Below are 17,352 nucleotides of genomic sequence, written 5' to 3'. Positions count from 1 at the left end.
AGAGGTTTATCTAGTCTAACCTTTTAATAAATCACATATAAGAACATTATACAAGAGACTCCCAGTCAAGATAGGGGAGTAGGTAAATATGGTACTCACCTCCTCCCACAACCACATCAAAATTAAAACTAAACTACAGAGCAACCATCATTCAGAACTATGTGAAATCTCACTGAATGGAAGTCCTACAATCCTGTAACTACGGAATTAAAGTCTCATAGCTCTGCTGTGGCTCGGTTGGAGCATCGTCCCGCACACCAAAAGGTGGTGGGTTTGATTCCCGGTCAGGGCACATACCCAAGTTGCAGGTTTGCATCCCAGTTGGGAGTGTGTAGGAGGCAACCACTCGATGTTTCTCTCTCTCTCTGGCATCAATTAAAAAACAACAATGAAGAAGCCACATCGAGATTGATAGGAGGGGCGGAGACATGGAATAGGCTGGTCCCACACCCACATATGGTGGATAAATACTGGGAGGAATATCTCAGCAGTGGAGGTCCCCCCCTGAGGGGTGAAGAGTCCCAGCCCAACACAAAGACTCCCAGCCCAAGGTTCCAGCGCCAGGAAGGTAAGTCCCCATAACTTCTGGCTGTAAAAACCAGAGCAGATTGTGGCTGAGGGAGACAGAGGGCTGCTGGAGTCCCAGGCAGTTCCTCTTAAAGGGCCCACCCATGGACTTAGTTGGACTCACTCCCTCTGAGTTCCAGTGCTGTGGCAGCAGATCAAAAGGCACCAGGGGCATATGGAGAAGTCCTGATTTGTCTGACATCAGGGCACGAGCTGGAGGAGCAACCCTCGCCCAAAAAGAAGTGCTGGCAGAGACTATTATTCCTTTTTTGAGACCTGTCCCCACAGAGGAGGAAGGTGAGACCATATCTGGGTCTCCATCAACCTGCCTATCACTGTTTGTTTACCATGGTGATTCCGAGACCCTGCCCCACCCAACTTGCCAGTCCATCCAAGCTGTTTCCAGTGGCTTTTCCATATGAGTGGTTTGTCTTGGCTCACACTTCAGACTTTCCTAAAATCTCTCAAACAAGCAGCATCTGGCCTCCGCATGCCCCATACCTCTCATTAAGTGGTCCCAGACCCAACACTAGTCGCAGTCAGCACTGATTCACAGCTTGGCCTCTCCCAGACACCTCCATGCCCAGCACAAGTAGCAAACATCTGCAGATCACTTTGTAGCTCATGCCGGATGGTCCCAGGCAGAATAAAGGCCTGCATCAGCTGACTTTGGCCTGCATCTATGGGGAGGCCTGAGCCAATGCAACCTGTGGACAACAGCTTCAGACCACATTGCAGGACTACCACCCAACCACCTCCACAAGTGACACACTCAAGGGGCAGACTAAGTGGCACAGAGCCCCAATGAAGTAAGTCCTACTCTAGGGGTGCACAGCTGATCCTCCACAGTGGTTGGAGGTTGGTGGTCAGTGGTTGCAGCCAGTCCTTGCGGCTGATCAGACTGGGGGTAAATCCCTCTCATTGACATGCCAACAGCAGTCAAGGCTCAACTACAAGAGGAGGGTACACACAGCCCACAGGAGTGCGGGGGGGAGGGGGGGCTCAGCTTGGGCGATCAGAGGCTGTACCACTGGACCCTACAGAACCCCTACTACATTAGGTCACTCTACCAAGCCTGGGAGAGGTAGTAGCTGTACCTAACATATAGAAACAAACACAGGGAGGCTGCCAAAATGAGTAGACAGAGAAACATGTCCCAAATGAAAGAACAGATAAAAAATCCAGGCAAGCAATCTACTAGATGCAGAGTTCACAAGACTGGTTATAAGGATGCTCAATGAACTTAGTGAGAACGTCAACAGCATAAAAAAGGACATGTCAGAAATGAAGGACACACTAACTGAAATGAAGAATAATTTACAGAGAATCAACAGGAGAGTAGATGAAGCCGAGAATCAAATCAGCAATTTGGAATATAAGAAAACAAAAAACACCCAATTGGAACAGCAAAAAGAAAAAAGAATCTAAAAAAGTGAGTATCATGTAAGGAGCCTCTGGGACAAATTCAAGTACATCTACATTAACATCATGGTGGTGCCATAAGGAGAAGAGAGAGAGAAAGAAATTAAAAACCTATTTGAAAAAATGACACAAAACTTCCCTAACTTGGTGAAGGAAATAGACATACAAGTCCAAGAAGCACAGAAGTCCCAAACAAGATAAACTCAAAGAGGCCCACACCAAGACACATCATAATTAAAATGCCAAAGGTTAAAGAAAAAGAGAGAATCTTAAAAGCAGCAAGAGAAAAGCAGTTAGTTACCTATAAGAGAGCTCCCATAAAACAATCAGCTGATTTCTCAACCGAACTTTTCAAGCCGGAAGGAATTGGCATGAAATATTTAAAGTGATGAAAAGCAAGGACCTACAACCAAGACTACTCTACCCAGCAACGCTATTATTTAAAATTGAAGGAGCGAGATTAAAGATGGCCACTGACTGAGTGGAAGCTACACAGACACTCTCCTGGGACCAAAATGGAATTACAACTAAAATATAGAAAAACTGTCCTAAATAATCAACTGCAACTGAAGATGAGCTAGAGAGCACCCTCATAACCAAGGAGGAAAAGTGGAGACCACATAGAGACTGGCAGGAAGTGCGGAGGCGCGAGAGAGCTGGCTGGGCTCCCACAGGCAGCAGCTGAAGGTCCAGAGGGATATTTAGCTGTGGGGGGTTCCCACTGAGGACTTTGGGGCTTAAACCCCAGGCTGGGATTCACAGCCAAGAGCACCAGAACAGAGAGAGGTACCCATATAAATCTGGCTGTGAAAAGCAGCAGGGTTTCTGTCTGCCAGGGAGAGACAGCTGGAAATTCAGGCACCCTCTTAATGGGCCAATGCACAAAGTTTCGTGTGCAGCCACTCACCTTGGGCTCCAGCAGAGGGAAGGAAGAGTGGACTGGAGCTGTGTGAGGAGAATCTAGAGTTGTGGAGATACAGCTCAGAGGGAACCCCTCTGGATTCCTGTGCTGAGTCATTCCCCCAAAACTGCAGAGGACATCTTTCTCAGGCAGACATTTACCTTCCAAGCAGCTTTTGCCTGAGGGGGAAGCAACTGCCCCACCCTGCAGGTAAACCTCTTGCCCTGTCCCACCCTGTGGAGTTTCTACAGCCTAAGGCTTATTAAAAGAATCAGATTAATCAGCATGCAGGCAGAGGCAGACCTCAGAGTGCTTTGAGTCTTTGACTGATCTGCTTCTGGATTCGGGCTTTAGAAAAGCAGACTTTGGTGTGCATCATGGTCTTGTTCAAACACACCCAGCCCCAATAGAGGGGACCCTAAGTTGTGGGTTGTTGATAGCTCCAAACAGGGTACACAAGGCCGGTCATAAACAGTGTCTGACATTGGCCTGCACCAGAGACCTTCCAAAAAGACCAAGAGTCCCAGCAGACCTACCCTTTTCATAGAAACAAACCCAAATAGGCAGCTAAAATGGGGAGACAAAAAAACAAGCCCTAAATGAAAAAACAAGAGAAGTCTTCAGAAAAAGAGCAAAACGAAATGGAGATAAGCAATCTATCAGATATAGAGTTCAGACTACTGATCATAAGGATGCTCAACAGCATGAGAAAAGAAATGGAAACTATGAAGGAAATTAAGAATGGCATAGTAGAATTAAAAAAAAAAACATCGGAAGGAATGAACAGCAGAGGATCAGATAAGTAAATTAAAAGACAGGGTAGGAAAAAAATCACTCAATCAGAGAATCCAAAAGAAAAATCAATTAAAAAACAGGAGGACAGTCTTAAGGGAGCTGTGGGACAACATTAAATGTAACAATATTCACATTATAGGAGTACCAGAGGAGGCTGAAGTAAGCAAGGGTTAGAGAACATGTCTGAAGAAATAATGGCAGAAAACTTCCCTAACCTGGTCAAGGAAAAAGTCACACAAGTTTAGGAGGCACAAAGAGCCCTAAGTAAGAAGAATCCAAAGAGGCCCATGCCCAGACACATCAAAATAAAAATGCCAAAAATATTAAAGGGACTGCTGTAATAAGAGAAACATAAAGAATTAAAATGGCAATAAATAAGGACCTATCAATAATAACCTTAAGGACTTTAAGGAAGAGATCAACAGCAAAACAGTCATAGTCGTTGACTTTAACACCCCATTGACCTCACTGGATAGCTCTTCCAGACAAAAAGTCAACACCAAAACAGTGATTCTAAATGGCACACTAGATCATATGGATTTAATTGATATTTACAGAACATTTCACCCCAACGCTGCAGAACATACATTCCTCTCAAGTGCACATGGGTCATGCTCAAAGACAGACCACATTTTAGGACACAAAACCAGGTCCTACAAGTTCAAGAAGACTGAAGTCATATCAAGCATCGCAGATCACAATGGCATAAAATCAGAAATCAACTGCAGTAAAAACACTCAAAAACATTCAAACACATGGAGGCTAAATAGCACATTATTAAACAATGAATGGGTTACCAATAAGATCAAGAAAGAAATCAAAAACTTCTTGGAAACAAATGAAAATGAACACACAACCCCAAATCTATGGGACACAGCAAAAGCAGTCCTAAGAGAGATCATAGCACAACAGGCCTACCTCAAGAATCAAGAAAAATTTTTAGTAAACTATCTAACCCTACAACTTAAAGAATTAGAAAGCTCCCCTGTGAAGCCATTCAGACCAGGGCTTTTGTTTGCTGGGAGTTTTTTTTATTACTGCTTCGATTTCATCAGTTGTTATTAGCCTATTCAGGTTTTCTGATTCTTCCTGATTCAGTTTTACATGACCTCACTCATATGTGGAATCTCACAAACAAAATAGACTGAGGAATAAAACAGATCCAGAGACATAGAAGCATGAAACAGACTGATGAATTTCAAAGGGAAGGCAGGGGGTGGGGGAGTGGGTGGGGAGAGAGTAATCAAAGAACTTATATGCATATATGCATAACCCATAGACATAGACAATAGTGTGGTGAATGTCTGGGAGGGGAGGTGGATGCGGGGTGGAGGGGATCAATGGGGGAACAAAAAGGGGGATTATCTGTAATACTTGCAACAATAAAGATACATTTAAAAAATTAATTAATTAAAAGAAGATCATCCAACTATCACCAAAAAAAATAAATAAAATTGAAAGAGAAATAAAGAGCTTGCAAAACAAGAAAAAGCTAAAGGAGTTCATTACCAGCAAACCAACATTACAAGAAATGTTAACGGGACTGCTTTAAGAAGAAAAAAAAAAGATAAAACATATGAATAACAAAATGGCAATTAATACATATCAACAATTACTTTAAATGCAAATGGTTTAAATGTTCCTATCAAAAGACATACTGTGGCTGAATGGGTAACAAAACAAGACCCATACATATGTCCATATAAGACTCACTTCAGATGGAAAGACACACACAGACTGAAACTATAGGGATGGAAAAACATATTTAATGCAAATGGAAATGAAAAAAACAGCTGGGGTAGCTATATTTATATCAAACAAAATAGGCTTTAAGACAAAGGTTACAATAAGAAACAAAGGACATTACATCATAATAAAGGGATCAAGCCAAGAGGACATTTGTCTTTTAAAAATTTATGCACCCAACACAGGAGCACCTAAATATATAAAGTATACTTGATGGACATAAAGGGAGTGATCATCTGTAACACAGTCATAGTAGGGGATTTTAACATTCCACTAACATCAATAGATAGATTGTTCAAACAGAAAACCAATAAGGAAACATCAGCCTTAAATGACACACTAGACCAGATATTTTCAGAGCATTTCACCCCAAAGCAGCAGAATATACATTCTTTTCAAGTGCACATGGAACATTTTCCAGGACAGACCATGTTAGGACACAAAAGATGTATCAAAAAATTTAAGGAGGCTGATATCATATCAAGCATCTTCTCTGTCCACAATGGTATGAAACTAGAAATAAACTACACGAAAAAAACTGGAACACAAACACACAGAAGCTAATTAACATGTTACTAAACAATGCATGGGTTAAGAATAAGCTCAAGGAAGGAAATCAAAAGATACTATGAGACAAATGAAAATAAAAACACAACAACCCCAAATCTATGGGAAAAAGAAAAAGCTGTCCTAAGAGGGAAATTTATAGCATTAAAGGCATACCTCAAGAAATAAGAAAAATCTCAAATGAACAATATAACCTTACATCTAAAGGAACTGGAGAAAGAACAACAAAGCCCTAAGTGAGTAGAAGGAAGGAGTAATAAAGATCAGAGTAGAAATAAACAAAATAGTCTAAAAAGACAACCAAAAAAATCAATAAAACCAGGTGCAGTTTCTTTGAAAAGCTAAACTAGATGGATAAACCCTTAACCAGACTCATCAAGGAAAAGAGAGGACCAAATTAAATAAAATCAGAAATGAAAGAGAACTAACAACTGACACCACAGAAATACAAAGGATTATGAGAGAATACTATGAACTAACTATATGCCAACAAACTGGGAAATCTGGAAGAAATAGATAAATTCTTAGAAACATACAATCTTCCAAAACCAAATCCAGAAGAAACAGAACATCTGAATAGACCAATTACAACAAATGAAATAGAAGTAGAATAAAAAAGCTCCCAGCATAAGAAAGTCCTGGACCGGCTGGCTTCACAGGTGAATTTTACCAAACATTCAAGGAAGAACTAACACGTATCCTTCTCAAACTATTACAAAAAATTTAAGAGAAGGCAAGACTCCCAAGTTTTTTTACAGGGACAGCATTATCTTACTTCCAAAACCAGATAAAGACACTACAATGAGAGAAAAGTATAGGCCAATAACCCTGATGAACATAGATGCAAAAATCCTCAACAAAATATTAGGAAACCAAGTTCAACAATACATTAAAATGATCATTAACCATGATCAAGTGGGATTTATTCCTGGGATACAAGAATGGTATGATATCCACAAATCAATTAACATGATACACCACATAAAAAAAATGAAGATAAAAATCATATGATATCAATAGATGCGGAAAAAGCACCTGAAAAATCCAGCATCTATATATGATGAAAACTTAACAAAGTGGAAATTGAAGGAATATACCTAAACATAATAAAGCCATATGTGATAAACTCACATATGGGGAAAAACTAAAAGCGTTTCCCTTAAGATGAGAAACAAGATGAGGAATGTCCACTTTCACCACTCATATTCAACACAGTATTGGAAGTCTTAACCAGAACAATCAGACAAGAAATAAAAGGCATCCAAATTGGAAAGAAAGAAATAAAACTCATTATTTGCAGATGACATGATATTATATAGAGAGGACCCTAAAAATTTCACGAAAACCTACTAGAACTGATAAATGAATTCAGTAAAGTAGCAGGACACAAAATATTCAGAAATTGGTTGCATTTTTTTTTTTAAACCAATAATGAACTATCAGAAAGGCAAACTAAGAAAACAATCCCATTTACAACTGTCTCAAAGAAAATGAAATTCCTTGAAATAAATTTAAGCAAGGAGGTAAAAAAACTATACTAGGAAAATTATAAGACGCTGAAGAAATAAACTGAAGAAGACACAAATAAATGGAAGCATATACCGTGCTCATGAATAGGAAGAATTAACATCATTTAAATGCCCATACTATCCAAGACAATCTATAGATTCAATGCAATTCCTATCAAAATACCAGTAGTGTGTTTCACAGAACTAGAACAAATAATCCAAAATTTGATGTGGAACCACATAAGACCCTGAATAGCCACAGCAATCTTAAGAAGAATAAAGTTGGACGTATCACACTAATACCAAACTATATAATAAGGCTATAGTAATCAAAACAGCATGGTACTGGCATAAAAACAGACATATAGATCAATGGAACAGAATAGAGAGCCCAGAAATAATCCCATGCCTACACAGCCAATTAATATTTGACAAAGGAGGCAAGAATATACAATGGGATAAAGGCAATCTATTCAATAAACAGTGTTGGGAAAATTGTACAGATAGATGCAAAAAAATGCAACTAGACCACCTTCTTACACCATATACAAGAATAAACCTAAAATGGATTAAATACTTAAATGTAAGACTGAACCATAAAACTCTTAGAAAAAAACATAGGCAGTTAAATCTCTGACATTTCTCTTGGTAATATTTTTTCTGCTACAGCTCCTTGGGCAAGGGAAACAAACCAACAAAAAAATAAATAAGCAAATGGGACTACATCAAACTAAAAAGCTATTGCACAGCAAAAGAAACCATCAATAAAATAAAATGACAACCCAATAAATGCAAGAAGATATTCACCAATGATACACTTGATAAGAGGTTAATATTCAAAATGTATACAGGACTTGTACAATTCTCAACACCAAAAAAAACTTCAAACAATCCAATTTAAAAATTGGCAGAGGACCTGAATAGATACTTCTCCAAAGAGGACATACAGATGACCAATAGACATCATCTCACACATGTCAGAATGGCTATCTTCAATGAATCAATAAACAAGTGCTGGCAAGTACGTGGAAAAAAGGGAACCCACGTGTACTATTGGTGGGAATGCAGGCTGATGTAATCACTGTGGAAAACAGTATGCAGAGTCCTTCAAAAAAGTAAAAATGGATCTGCCTTATGACCCAGCAATTCCACTTCTGGGTATATATTCAAAGAAACCCAAAACACTAATTCAAAAGAATATATGCACCCCTATGTTCATTGCAGTGTTATTTACAATGGTCAAGATATGGAAGCAACCCAAGTGACAATCAATAGACAAGTGAATAAAAAAGTGGTGAGATATATATATCAATGGAATATTAGCCATAAAAAAAGAATGAAATCCTAGCATGGATGGACACAGAGGATACTATGGTAAGTGAAGTAAGTCAAGTCAAAGAAAGATAAATACCATATGATTTCACTTACATATGGAATTTAAAGAACAAAATAAATGAACAAACAAAATAGAAACAGACTCATAGGTAGAGAACAGACTGATGGTTGCCAGGGGGAGGGGGTTGGGGTACTGGGTGAAAAAGGTGAAGAGATTAAGAACTACAAATTGGTACTTACAAAATATTCATGGGGATGTAAAGTAGAGCACAGGGAATATAGTTAGTAATATTATAACAACTATGTAGGGTGCCAGGTGGGTACTGAAAATATCAGGGGGAACATTTTGTAAAATGTAAGATTGTAAGATTGTCTAACCAGTAGGCTGTACACCTGAAACCAATACAAAATAATATTGAATGTAAAGTGTAATTGAAACAAAATTTGAGAGAAAAAAAAGCCACCCTCAAGAGATGTATTTTAGCCAAAAATTTTATCAATCAATTTCAAATATCAATATTTTGTCATATTACAATAGTCATTGTAAATATTCTATTATTTAGAATTATCTAATCTAGTATATAACTTCTTATTTTTTACATAATTTTAAAAATTTATTTTATTTTTATAAGTATCTAATTATCCATTATCTAACATTCTATTCTAAATATTTATCATTTACTTTTTTCTAATCTTTTTAAGGATAAAAGCAATGAAATTGATGTCTAAGAAACCCTGGTTAATATTTGTTATGAAGAAGATGTTTTCATAAAAAATCCTCAAGAGCAGTCTTATTAGAAATAAAAGAACTACATGTCAAGTAAGACAGTACGATATAGTCACGCAGACATTTTTTGGATGTAGCAATAAACTAGGTAAACGAGGCCCAAAGACAGATGAAGAATTAAACATCACTTTTTATGATGATGATTCTCAAAAAGGAAAGGGATACCAGAATCATCTATAAGAGTTTTTTCCCAATTTTACTAATGCCATGTGTTAGATCCTACACATCTTCCTCCAATACAGTTGTACGACCCAATTATATTTAAAACAAACAAATAAGTAACACACTCCCATGGAAAGGTATACCAGCCTTGTGATCACTCATAAACTGGTATAAAACATTACATTAAAATACATCTTTAAAGTAGGACCAATTTACCAAATATTGAATATTTATTAAATGTCTAGTATCTACTAAATGGCACAGGTTTTGCCATTTTTTGGTGTACCAGATATTTCTAGACAAAAATCTCTTGGTTTAATATTTTAAATTCAAATGGTATTTGAAACTTACCAATTTAAGCCAGAGACTGAGAAACCGAGGATCATTATAATATCTTTTTTCTCCTTGTAGTGCTTCTACAGCTCTTTCCAATAATGTTGACATATTACTCTCCTTCCCTCCCTGGGGATAGTTCTGCTCTGTCCAGTTAATATACCTGAACAGGAAGAAAAGGAAAAGAATATTTTAAAAGTACATTAAATTTTTGTTCTTGCCCCAAGACCCACTCTGGATCTAATATATTGAAAGTGTGTTTATTTAGAGGTCCACAATGACATGCCCTAAGTTTGTATCCCTCACACTTTTCCAAGTATCTCTATTAAGTGCTAATTGGAAAATAAAGGGGATGGGGATAAAAGGGTGCAGCTCACAGCTACATGCTACACACTTGAAATTTCTTCAGTCTTGAATGCCTCAGGAAGAGACACTATGAATATTCTGTCTCTGAGTCCCAAGAAATCACTTTATATTCTGGCACACTGCTCTCTACACCCCAATTTGAGAAGCATGACCATAATAACTCATCTGTTAAGTTTCTATTGCCCTTGTTAAACAAAAATACCCACCTATCCCAAACATCCAGAGGGTCATTTCCAGTGTAAAATCGAATTTCAGATTCAAATGCTCTAAAATTTAAACAGAAAATGTTAGCAATAAACAATTGTGAAAATAGCCAAATGAACAATTATCACCTCCATTTTTATTCATTAACTGTTTAATGCCAATCTAGATAACTACACTGGAGTTTGAGAGTTTGTTAAACAGAAAGAACAAGAATAGAAATAATTAGGATTCTGCCTGGTAACATAACAGAAGGGAAAAACATGGAGAAATTAGAGAAACAGCCTGGCTGGGTGTGGCTCAGCGGTTGAGTGTCGACCTAGGATCCAGGCGATCGGGGTTCGATTCCCGGTCAGGGCACATGCCCGAGTTGTGGGCTCGATCAATGACTCTCTCATCATTGATGTTTCTATCTCTCTCTCCTTTCCTCTCTCTGAAATCAATAAAGATATATTTAAAAAAAAAAAGAGAAATTAGAGAAACAAATTCCAAGAAACATATAGGAAAGTAATATTACCCAGCAATTTAAAGCCCTGGAACAAGACTCCCTAGGTTCAAACACACCTCCAGTTAATCACTAACTGAGTGACATATTTAAACTGTTTATAAGCTATTTAAACTGTTTTCCATTTCCTCATCTGTAAAATGGGGATAATAATAGTACTAGTACCTATTTTATTAGGTTGATTAGTCTTAAATGTAAAGTGTTTAAACATAGTAAGTACTCAATAAATGAAAGCTATTGTATATAATAGTATTGAACAAATTAAACATACAGATACACACCCACACACGAATCTTAAGGAAAAATTCCACGGGCAACATCAGTCACAGAAGAGTAATACCATATGTAATTTGGGATGTGCCTTAAAGTATAAAATGGGACTTTGTAAAGACCTGGGAAAGGCAGAGGGCTAAGAATTAAGATTTACCAGTTAGAATAGAGGGAAAATATTGGGTAATAAACCACAATTTCGATAAATGAACAAAAACTGTAAAAGGAGTTATGTTTGATATAAATAATAATAAAATAGTCCATGACACAAAGGAATTTATATTCTAATAAGACAAGGTATAGAATGAAAAACTAACTGAAACTATAAAGCAGTATGGTATATTACAATTGCCAAGGATGGATCTGTTAAGGCTTTAAGAAGTGAAAGAAGCAGGCTTAGAAGGTGGGACTCTGAAGGAACCACAATATTTTAAAGAAAAATGGAGTTTTCCGAGAGGGAAATCAGTATTAGATAAAGTTGTGAAGGTGGGAAAGTTTATCCAGAGGAAATTGAGCTATAACATAAAGTCAATATTGGGGAAAAATGGAGCTACCTGGAGAGGTAAGAAGGGCATGAGCCACTATTGGTTCTTTAATTGGAGAGTATCTTGAATATAAGATTTCAAAAAAAAATTAACCTAGTAACATTATAAGAATAGGACCATTGGGAAAGGGACCACAATTATAAAGCTAATATGGTGACTTAAGTATGAGATAATGAGGGGATTTATCTGCAGAAATGGTAAAAACAAAAAACAAAATCCAAGACACTACTAGTGAAAATCAGCCATCCTCCAAACTAATCTATAGATCCAGTGCAATCCAACCAAAATACCAGCATGCTCTTTTCTAGAAATTAAAAAGATGATTTTTAAAAAATTTGTATGGAAAGGCAAAGGACCAAAAATAGCAAAATCAATTTTGAAAAAGAACAATAAAACTCAAAGAACACTCTCTACCTGACTTCAAAATTTATCATATAAAGCTAATTAAGACAGAGTATAATTGGTTAAAGAACAATGGCAATTAGAACAATGAAACAGAATAGAGAGTCCAGAAATAATACACACATATACAAATGATTTTTGACAAGGGCCCCTAAGCTATTCAACGGGGAAAGGAAAAAAAAAAAATCTCTTCAACAAATAGAGGCAGAACAACTAGGTATCCATATTGGGGCAGGTAGGAGGGGAACTTTTACTCCTACCTTACACTATACACAAAGATAAATTTAAGATGAATCATAGACCTAACCATTAAAGCTAAAACAATAATGCTACTAGAAGAAAACACAGAATATCTTTGCAACTTTGGAGTAGCAATAATTTCTTAGAGAAGACACAAAAGGCACTAACCATAAAAGAAAAACACTAATGAATTAAACTTCATGAAAATTAAAATCTTCTTGCTTATCAAAAAATACTGCCAAGAAAATAGACAGCCATGGACTGGGAGAAAATATTTGCAACACATATATTTAATAAAGGACTTGTAAACAGACTATATAAAGAACTCATACAGTCTAATTTTAAAACTGCGCAAAACATCTAATATAACACAAAAGAAGTTATATAAAAGGTCAATAAGTGTGCAAAAAAGTGCTCACTATCATTAGTCACCAGGAGAAATGGGAAGTAAAACCATGAGATACCATTATACATCCACCTGAATGACTAAAACAAAAAAGACTAACACCATCAAATGCTGGAGTGGAATTGAAACAGACTCTTATACATTGGTGGTAGAAGTGTAAAATGTCACAAACTCTTTGTTTCTTAAAAAGTTAAACATACATTTATTTTATGACCCAGCAATTCCTTTCCAAGAGAAGTGAAAATCTATGCCCACAAAAAGCCTTGTACAAGAATGTCCATAGCAGCTTTACTCATAAAGCACACAAAACTGGAAAGAATCTAAATATCTACCAATTGATAAATAAACAAATGGAATACTACTCATTAATAAAAAGGAATAACCTACTTATACACACAATATGAAAAAGCCTAATAAACCATGCTGAGTGAAAGAACTGTATAATTCCATTTATATAAACTTCTAGAATAAGCAAAAGTAACCTATGTTGATAGAAATCTGATCACTGGTTGCTTTGATTGGAAAGGGGAGTGAAAGAACTTCTGAGGTAATGAAAATGTTCTGTCTTGAAATGCATGTCAAAACTGATTAAATGGTATACATAAAAATCTGAGCATTTCACTGGATGTAAATTATACTTAAAAAAAAAAAAATCACCAGTCCTTAGGAACCAACTAAATAAAATTAGGGTAATAGAGCAGTGAGTTAGATCATTCAGGTGAGTTTTAGTACCATTAACCAAAATGGGAGTAGAAAAAGGCAGGTTATTTAAGAGAGAAGATATTCAGTATTTAATACATTAGTGAAACATTTATCTAATTATATATTACAGGTAGATAAAGACATTTAGAAGGCAAGTAAGAGATGTACACAGTAGTTAACAGAGACTTAAGTAAAATGCAGTAGGAAGTAAACAAGAAAAAGTAGTTGGAGGAGAAGTGAAAAAAAACTAGTACAATGTCACAGAAGCCAGGAAGAGGATGTAAGAACAGACTACTACCAGCTCTGAAGTAAAACCATAAAACCCAATGCTTTTAAAGATCCAATGAGATGAACAAGAATATTCATTACATTATAACCCCAAATTATGATAATTTGTCTATGATGGAAGAATTATTTTGTAAGAGATTAAGGGTAGAAACCGATACTTAATTTTTTAAAAAAGCATATCTATCAAAACATGTATTAGTCAAAGGAAAGCAAGTTCTATAGGTCCATTTGAATAACATAGTGGTGTTTTTCAATTTTTGTTTATCCAGAGTTTGTTAAATCATTATTGAGACACTTTGTAGTAAAAATTCAGTTTCTCTGAGGTTTTACATTTTCTTTGGAGATCATTATTTCTTTTTGGTAAATTATCAAAAATACTTTCCTAGAAAGTTAGTAATTGAGTACACATAAAAGCAGATTCACTCTCATTCAGTACTCAGAATCCAAGGAAGAAATTTCTCTAATTGATTACTATCAAAGAAAAGAGTTAATTCTGTTTAGGGATTCAGAATGACATAATACTTTTGGAAAATACAGTAATATGATACTTGCTTTACTTTGCTTCTCACTGCCCCCTGCATAAGATGCATTTCTATTGATACAAGAGTTTGGTTGCTCCACAATGAAATAAATCCTATAGCTCTTGTTTTTAACCATACTTGAGGAGATCTTTAAATAGCTATCATGTGATGAGAAAGCAGGTGAGGAACAGAGTCTCATATTACTAATTTTAAAGAGTACTCTTTATGCCATTGTACATAGATCCACATAGTATCTACCACAGTTGGGGATGAACAATGATAGGTTGAGCCTCAGCTGTTCTACACACCGTTTCTGCTGCTGTAGAGTAGTGTTACGGGCAGATTCTTGCTGTGCCAATACTCCCTGAAGTGTGGATATGCTCCGCCCTTGCCTTAAGGGTTGGACATTTTCTTTACTCAGCTCCCATTCATCTCCCTCCAGAGACATGGCTTCACTGTGAAGGGGAAAACAAAAGTAAGTTTCATATCAACAATGACATATATCATTAGATTATTGTAAACGTTCTCAGATAAGTGATTACTCATGATTTCTGGGTTGAATATTGTGGGCACGCACATTAGTAGTGTTATTACACTTCTAAGCTTCTGAGTCTTTCTGTGACTTGGTTTCCAAGTTTATGGCTGTAGTATTTGCCTAATGGAAGAGAGAATGTAGCAGGGTATTGTGGACAGTATTATAAGAATAGTTTAAGGCAGGAAGGAAAGAAGGGAAACAAGTATTATAAATTTGGCAAAGTAAGCAAAAAGCAGTTCTATGCCTACACTGACTGTATCATCTAGTTTGATTTAAAATTAGCAAAGTGTTCATCAGACTAATACCCCATGTTTCAACTGATGACTTAAAACTAAAGTTTACATATATATAGGTAGCCCAGAGCAGAAGCAGACAAAAATACATTTAACTGGTCACAACTGCCCCCCTCCCAATTCTATCAAGCCTATGGGGGGAATCCCCACAAGTTTTTTTGGAGGGGATCACCATACTGGTTATGTACCCTGAACATCCTGGTAGATAAAAGCCTACTTCTGGATGACAGGCATTATCTCTGGGTTTAAAACAGAGACAGATTAGGCACTAATTTTCAAAATAGAGTGAAAGTTATCAGTGACCTCAGTCTAGATGAGAGTGAAACTCTCGTCAAGAAAATAAGCTAATAATCTAGGTTGTAACTACTCACATCTTTTTAATACTGTGTGAAGCCTTTAATAGCCATATCATTTATTTTTGTATCCCCTATAGTCTAATACAGGATCTGACACTAGTAAGCAATGAATAAATTACTTGAGTTTATCTGAATTTCTTCTCTTGGTCTTAAACTAGCAATTAAATTATCTCAGTTACATGTCCTAAACTGAGTTGGGACTACTCCCTTGCTGCCTCTTTCTCCTGCCTCCTCGAAAACCTGCTCCTCCCACAGTCTTTCCTCTCCTCATTTTTCCAGTTGCTCAAGTCAAAAGTCTTAGTACCAACCTTGACATTCCTCTCACACCTCCCCAATCACTGGGCAAATCCTGTTTGGCTCTACCTTCAGAATATATCTAGACATCAACCTCTCCTCATCATCTTTAATGTTTCTAGCTTAACTCAAGCCCCCACTTCTCTTGCCTGGATTATTTCAATAACCTCTTAACTAAGTCCCTTGCTTCCATTCTTTTCTGCCTATAGTCTTTTCAACACTGCAGCCAAAGTGATCCAATTTAAACCCACGTCAGATCACGTTTCTTCTGCTGAAAACTCCAATGACACAATTACAATCAGAGTAAAAGCCAAGTCCTTACAATGCCTGCATCCTCACCTTTTTTCCTTCATTTCCTTTCACTCTCCAGGTTCATTCTGCTCCAGCTGCTTGCCAGGTACAGCTCCACCTCCAACTCTAACCCTCCACTTTGTACTTCCCCCATATATGTACATGCACCACTAGCTCTTCAGCTTCCTTCAAGTCCTCACCCAAATGACACCTTCTCAGTGAGGCCCCTGTTCAAAACTATCTAAAATTGTACCGCCTTGTCCCCACCGTTTTTTTAAAGTAGTGCCCACCATCTAACTCTTAGTTTATTTATCTTGTTTATTGTCTGTTGTCCCTACCCTCAACCCACCCCAGAACCTAAGCTTCACCAGGGTAGGGAGTTTTGTGTCTTTTACTTGCTGCACTTAGTCGGTTGTCAATAAATATTTGTTGCATGAATTAAAGAGCATTTTTCTAGGTATTGTGTACCCCAAAATGAAAATGCATAGAGAATTCCAACTTAGCAAGAGCTGATACATATTTTATATATGGAAAAGCAGCAAGCACGCAGATAAGGGCTTTTTAGATTTCTAACTATGCTACTGGTATAATTATAGCACCGACCACTTGTTGAGCACTTATTTGGAGGCAGTTACTTTACGAATACTTTGAATTCTCCCAGAACTAGGCAAGGTAAGATTAACATCAATATTTTCCATATTAAGACGTGTCCAAGGTCAAACGGCCAGCAAACGGCTGAACTGAGATACAAACGCAGACCCCACTACAAATTCCAAGTTTTCTGTAACACTGGGGTCCCACAACCTCCTTTGTGTCGAAGCTGCACGGAGCGGGATTCCCGGTGCCCCTACCGCACTGAGGTCAGTACTTACCTGAGTTTTCACCTCCGCCCCTTGCGTCCGACTAGGAACTGGAAGGAGGCTGCGGCCTGCCAGCCCTTCTACTGACCGTCCGCTTTTCTCCTTGACGTTCTGAGCGGGGCCTCTGTCACCTCTTAGCTACCCCCGGTCTCGC

The 17,352-nt window shown here is 37.3% G+C and overlaps 1 protein-coding gene across 2 annotated transcripts in view; it reads right to left on the bottom strand.

Moving 5' to 3' along the window:
• Nucleotides 1-17,352, bottom strand: part of BUB1B (BUB1 mitotic checkpoint serine/threonine kinase B) — a 59,985-nt gene that overhangs the window by 42,372 nt on the left and 261 nt on the right. Inside the window, exons 1-4 of one of the 2 annotated variants that reach the window (XM_081141440.1) lie at nt 17,211-17,352; nt 14,878-15,024; nt 10,696-10,755; nt 10,142-10,286 (exon numbers count right to left, since the gene is read on the bottom strand). In XM_081141440.1, the coding sequence (XP_080997566.1) occupies nt 10,142-10,286; nt 10,696-10,755; nt 14,878-15,017 (345 nt within the window). In that variant the 5' untranslated portion in view covers nt 15,018-15,024; nt 17,211-17,352. The remainder of the gene's footprint in view (nt 1-10,141; nt 10,287-10,695; nt 10,756-14,877; nt 15,025-17,210) is intronic. The other variant, XM_081141439.1, reaches the window with a different exon arrangement.

The sequence above is a fragment of the Miniopterus schreibersii genome (genome assembly GCF_964146895.1).
Source record: "Miniopterus schreibersii genome assembly, chromosome: 1".
Lineage (NCBI taxonomy): Eukaryota > Metazoa > Chordata > Mammalia > Chiroptera > Miniopteridae > Miniopterus > Miniopterus schreibersii.
Note: the sequence above shows the minus strand (reverse complement) of the source record. Positions and strands in the feature narration are given on the sequence as shown.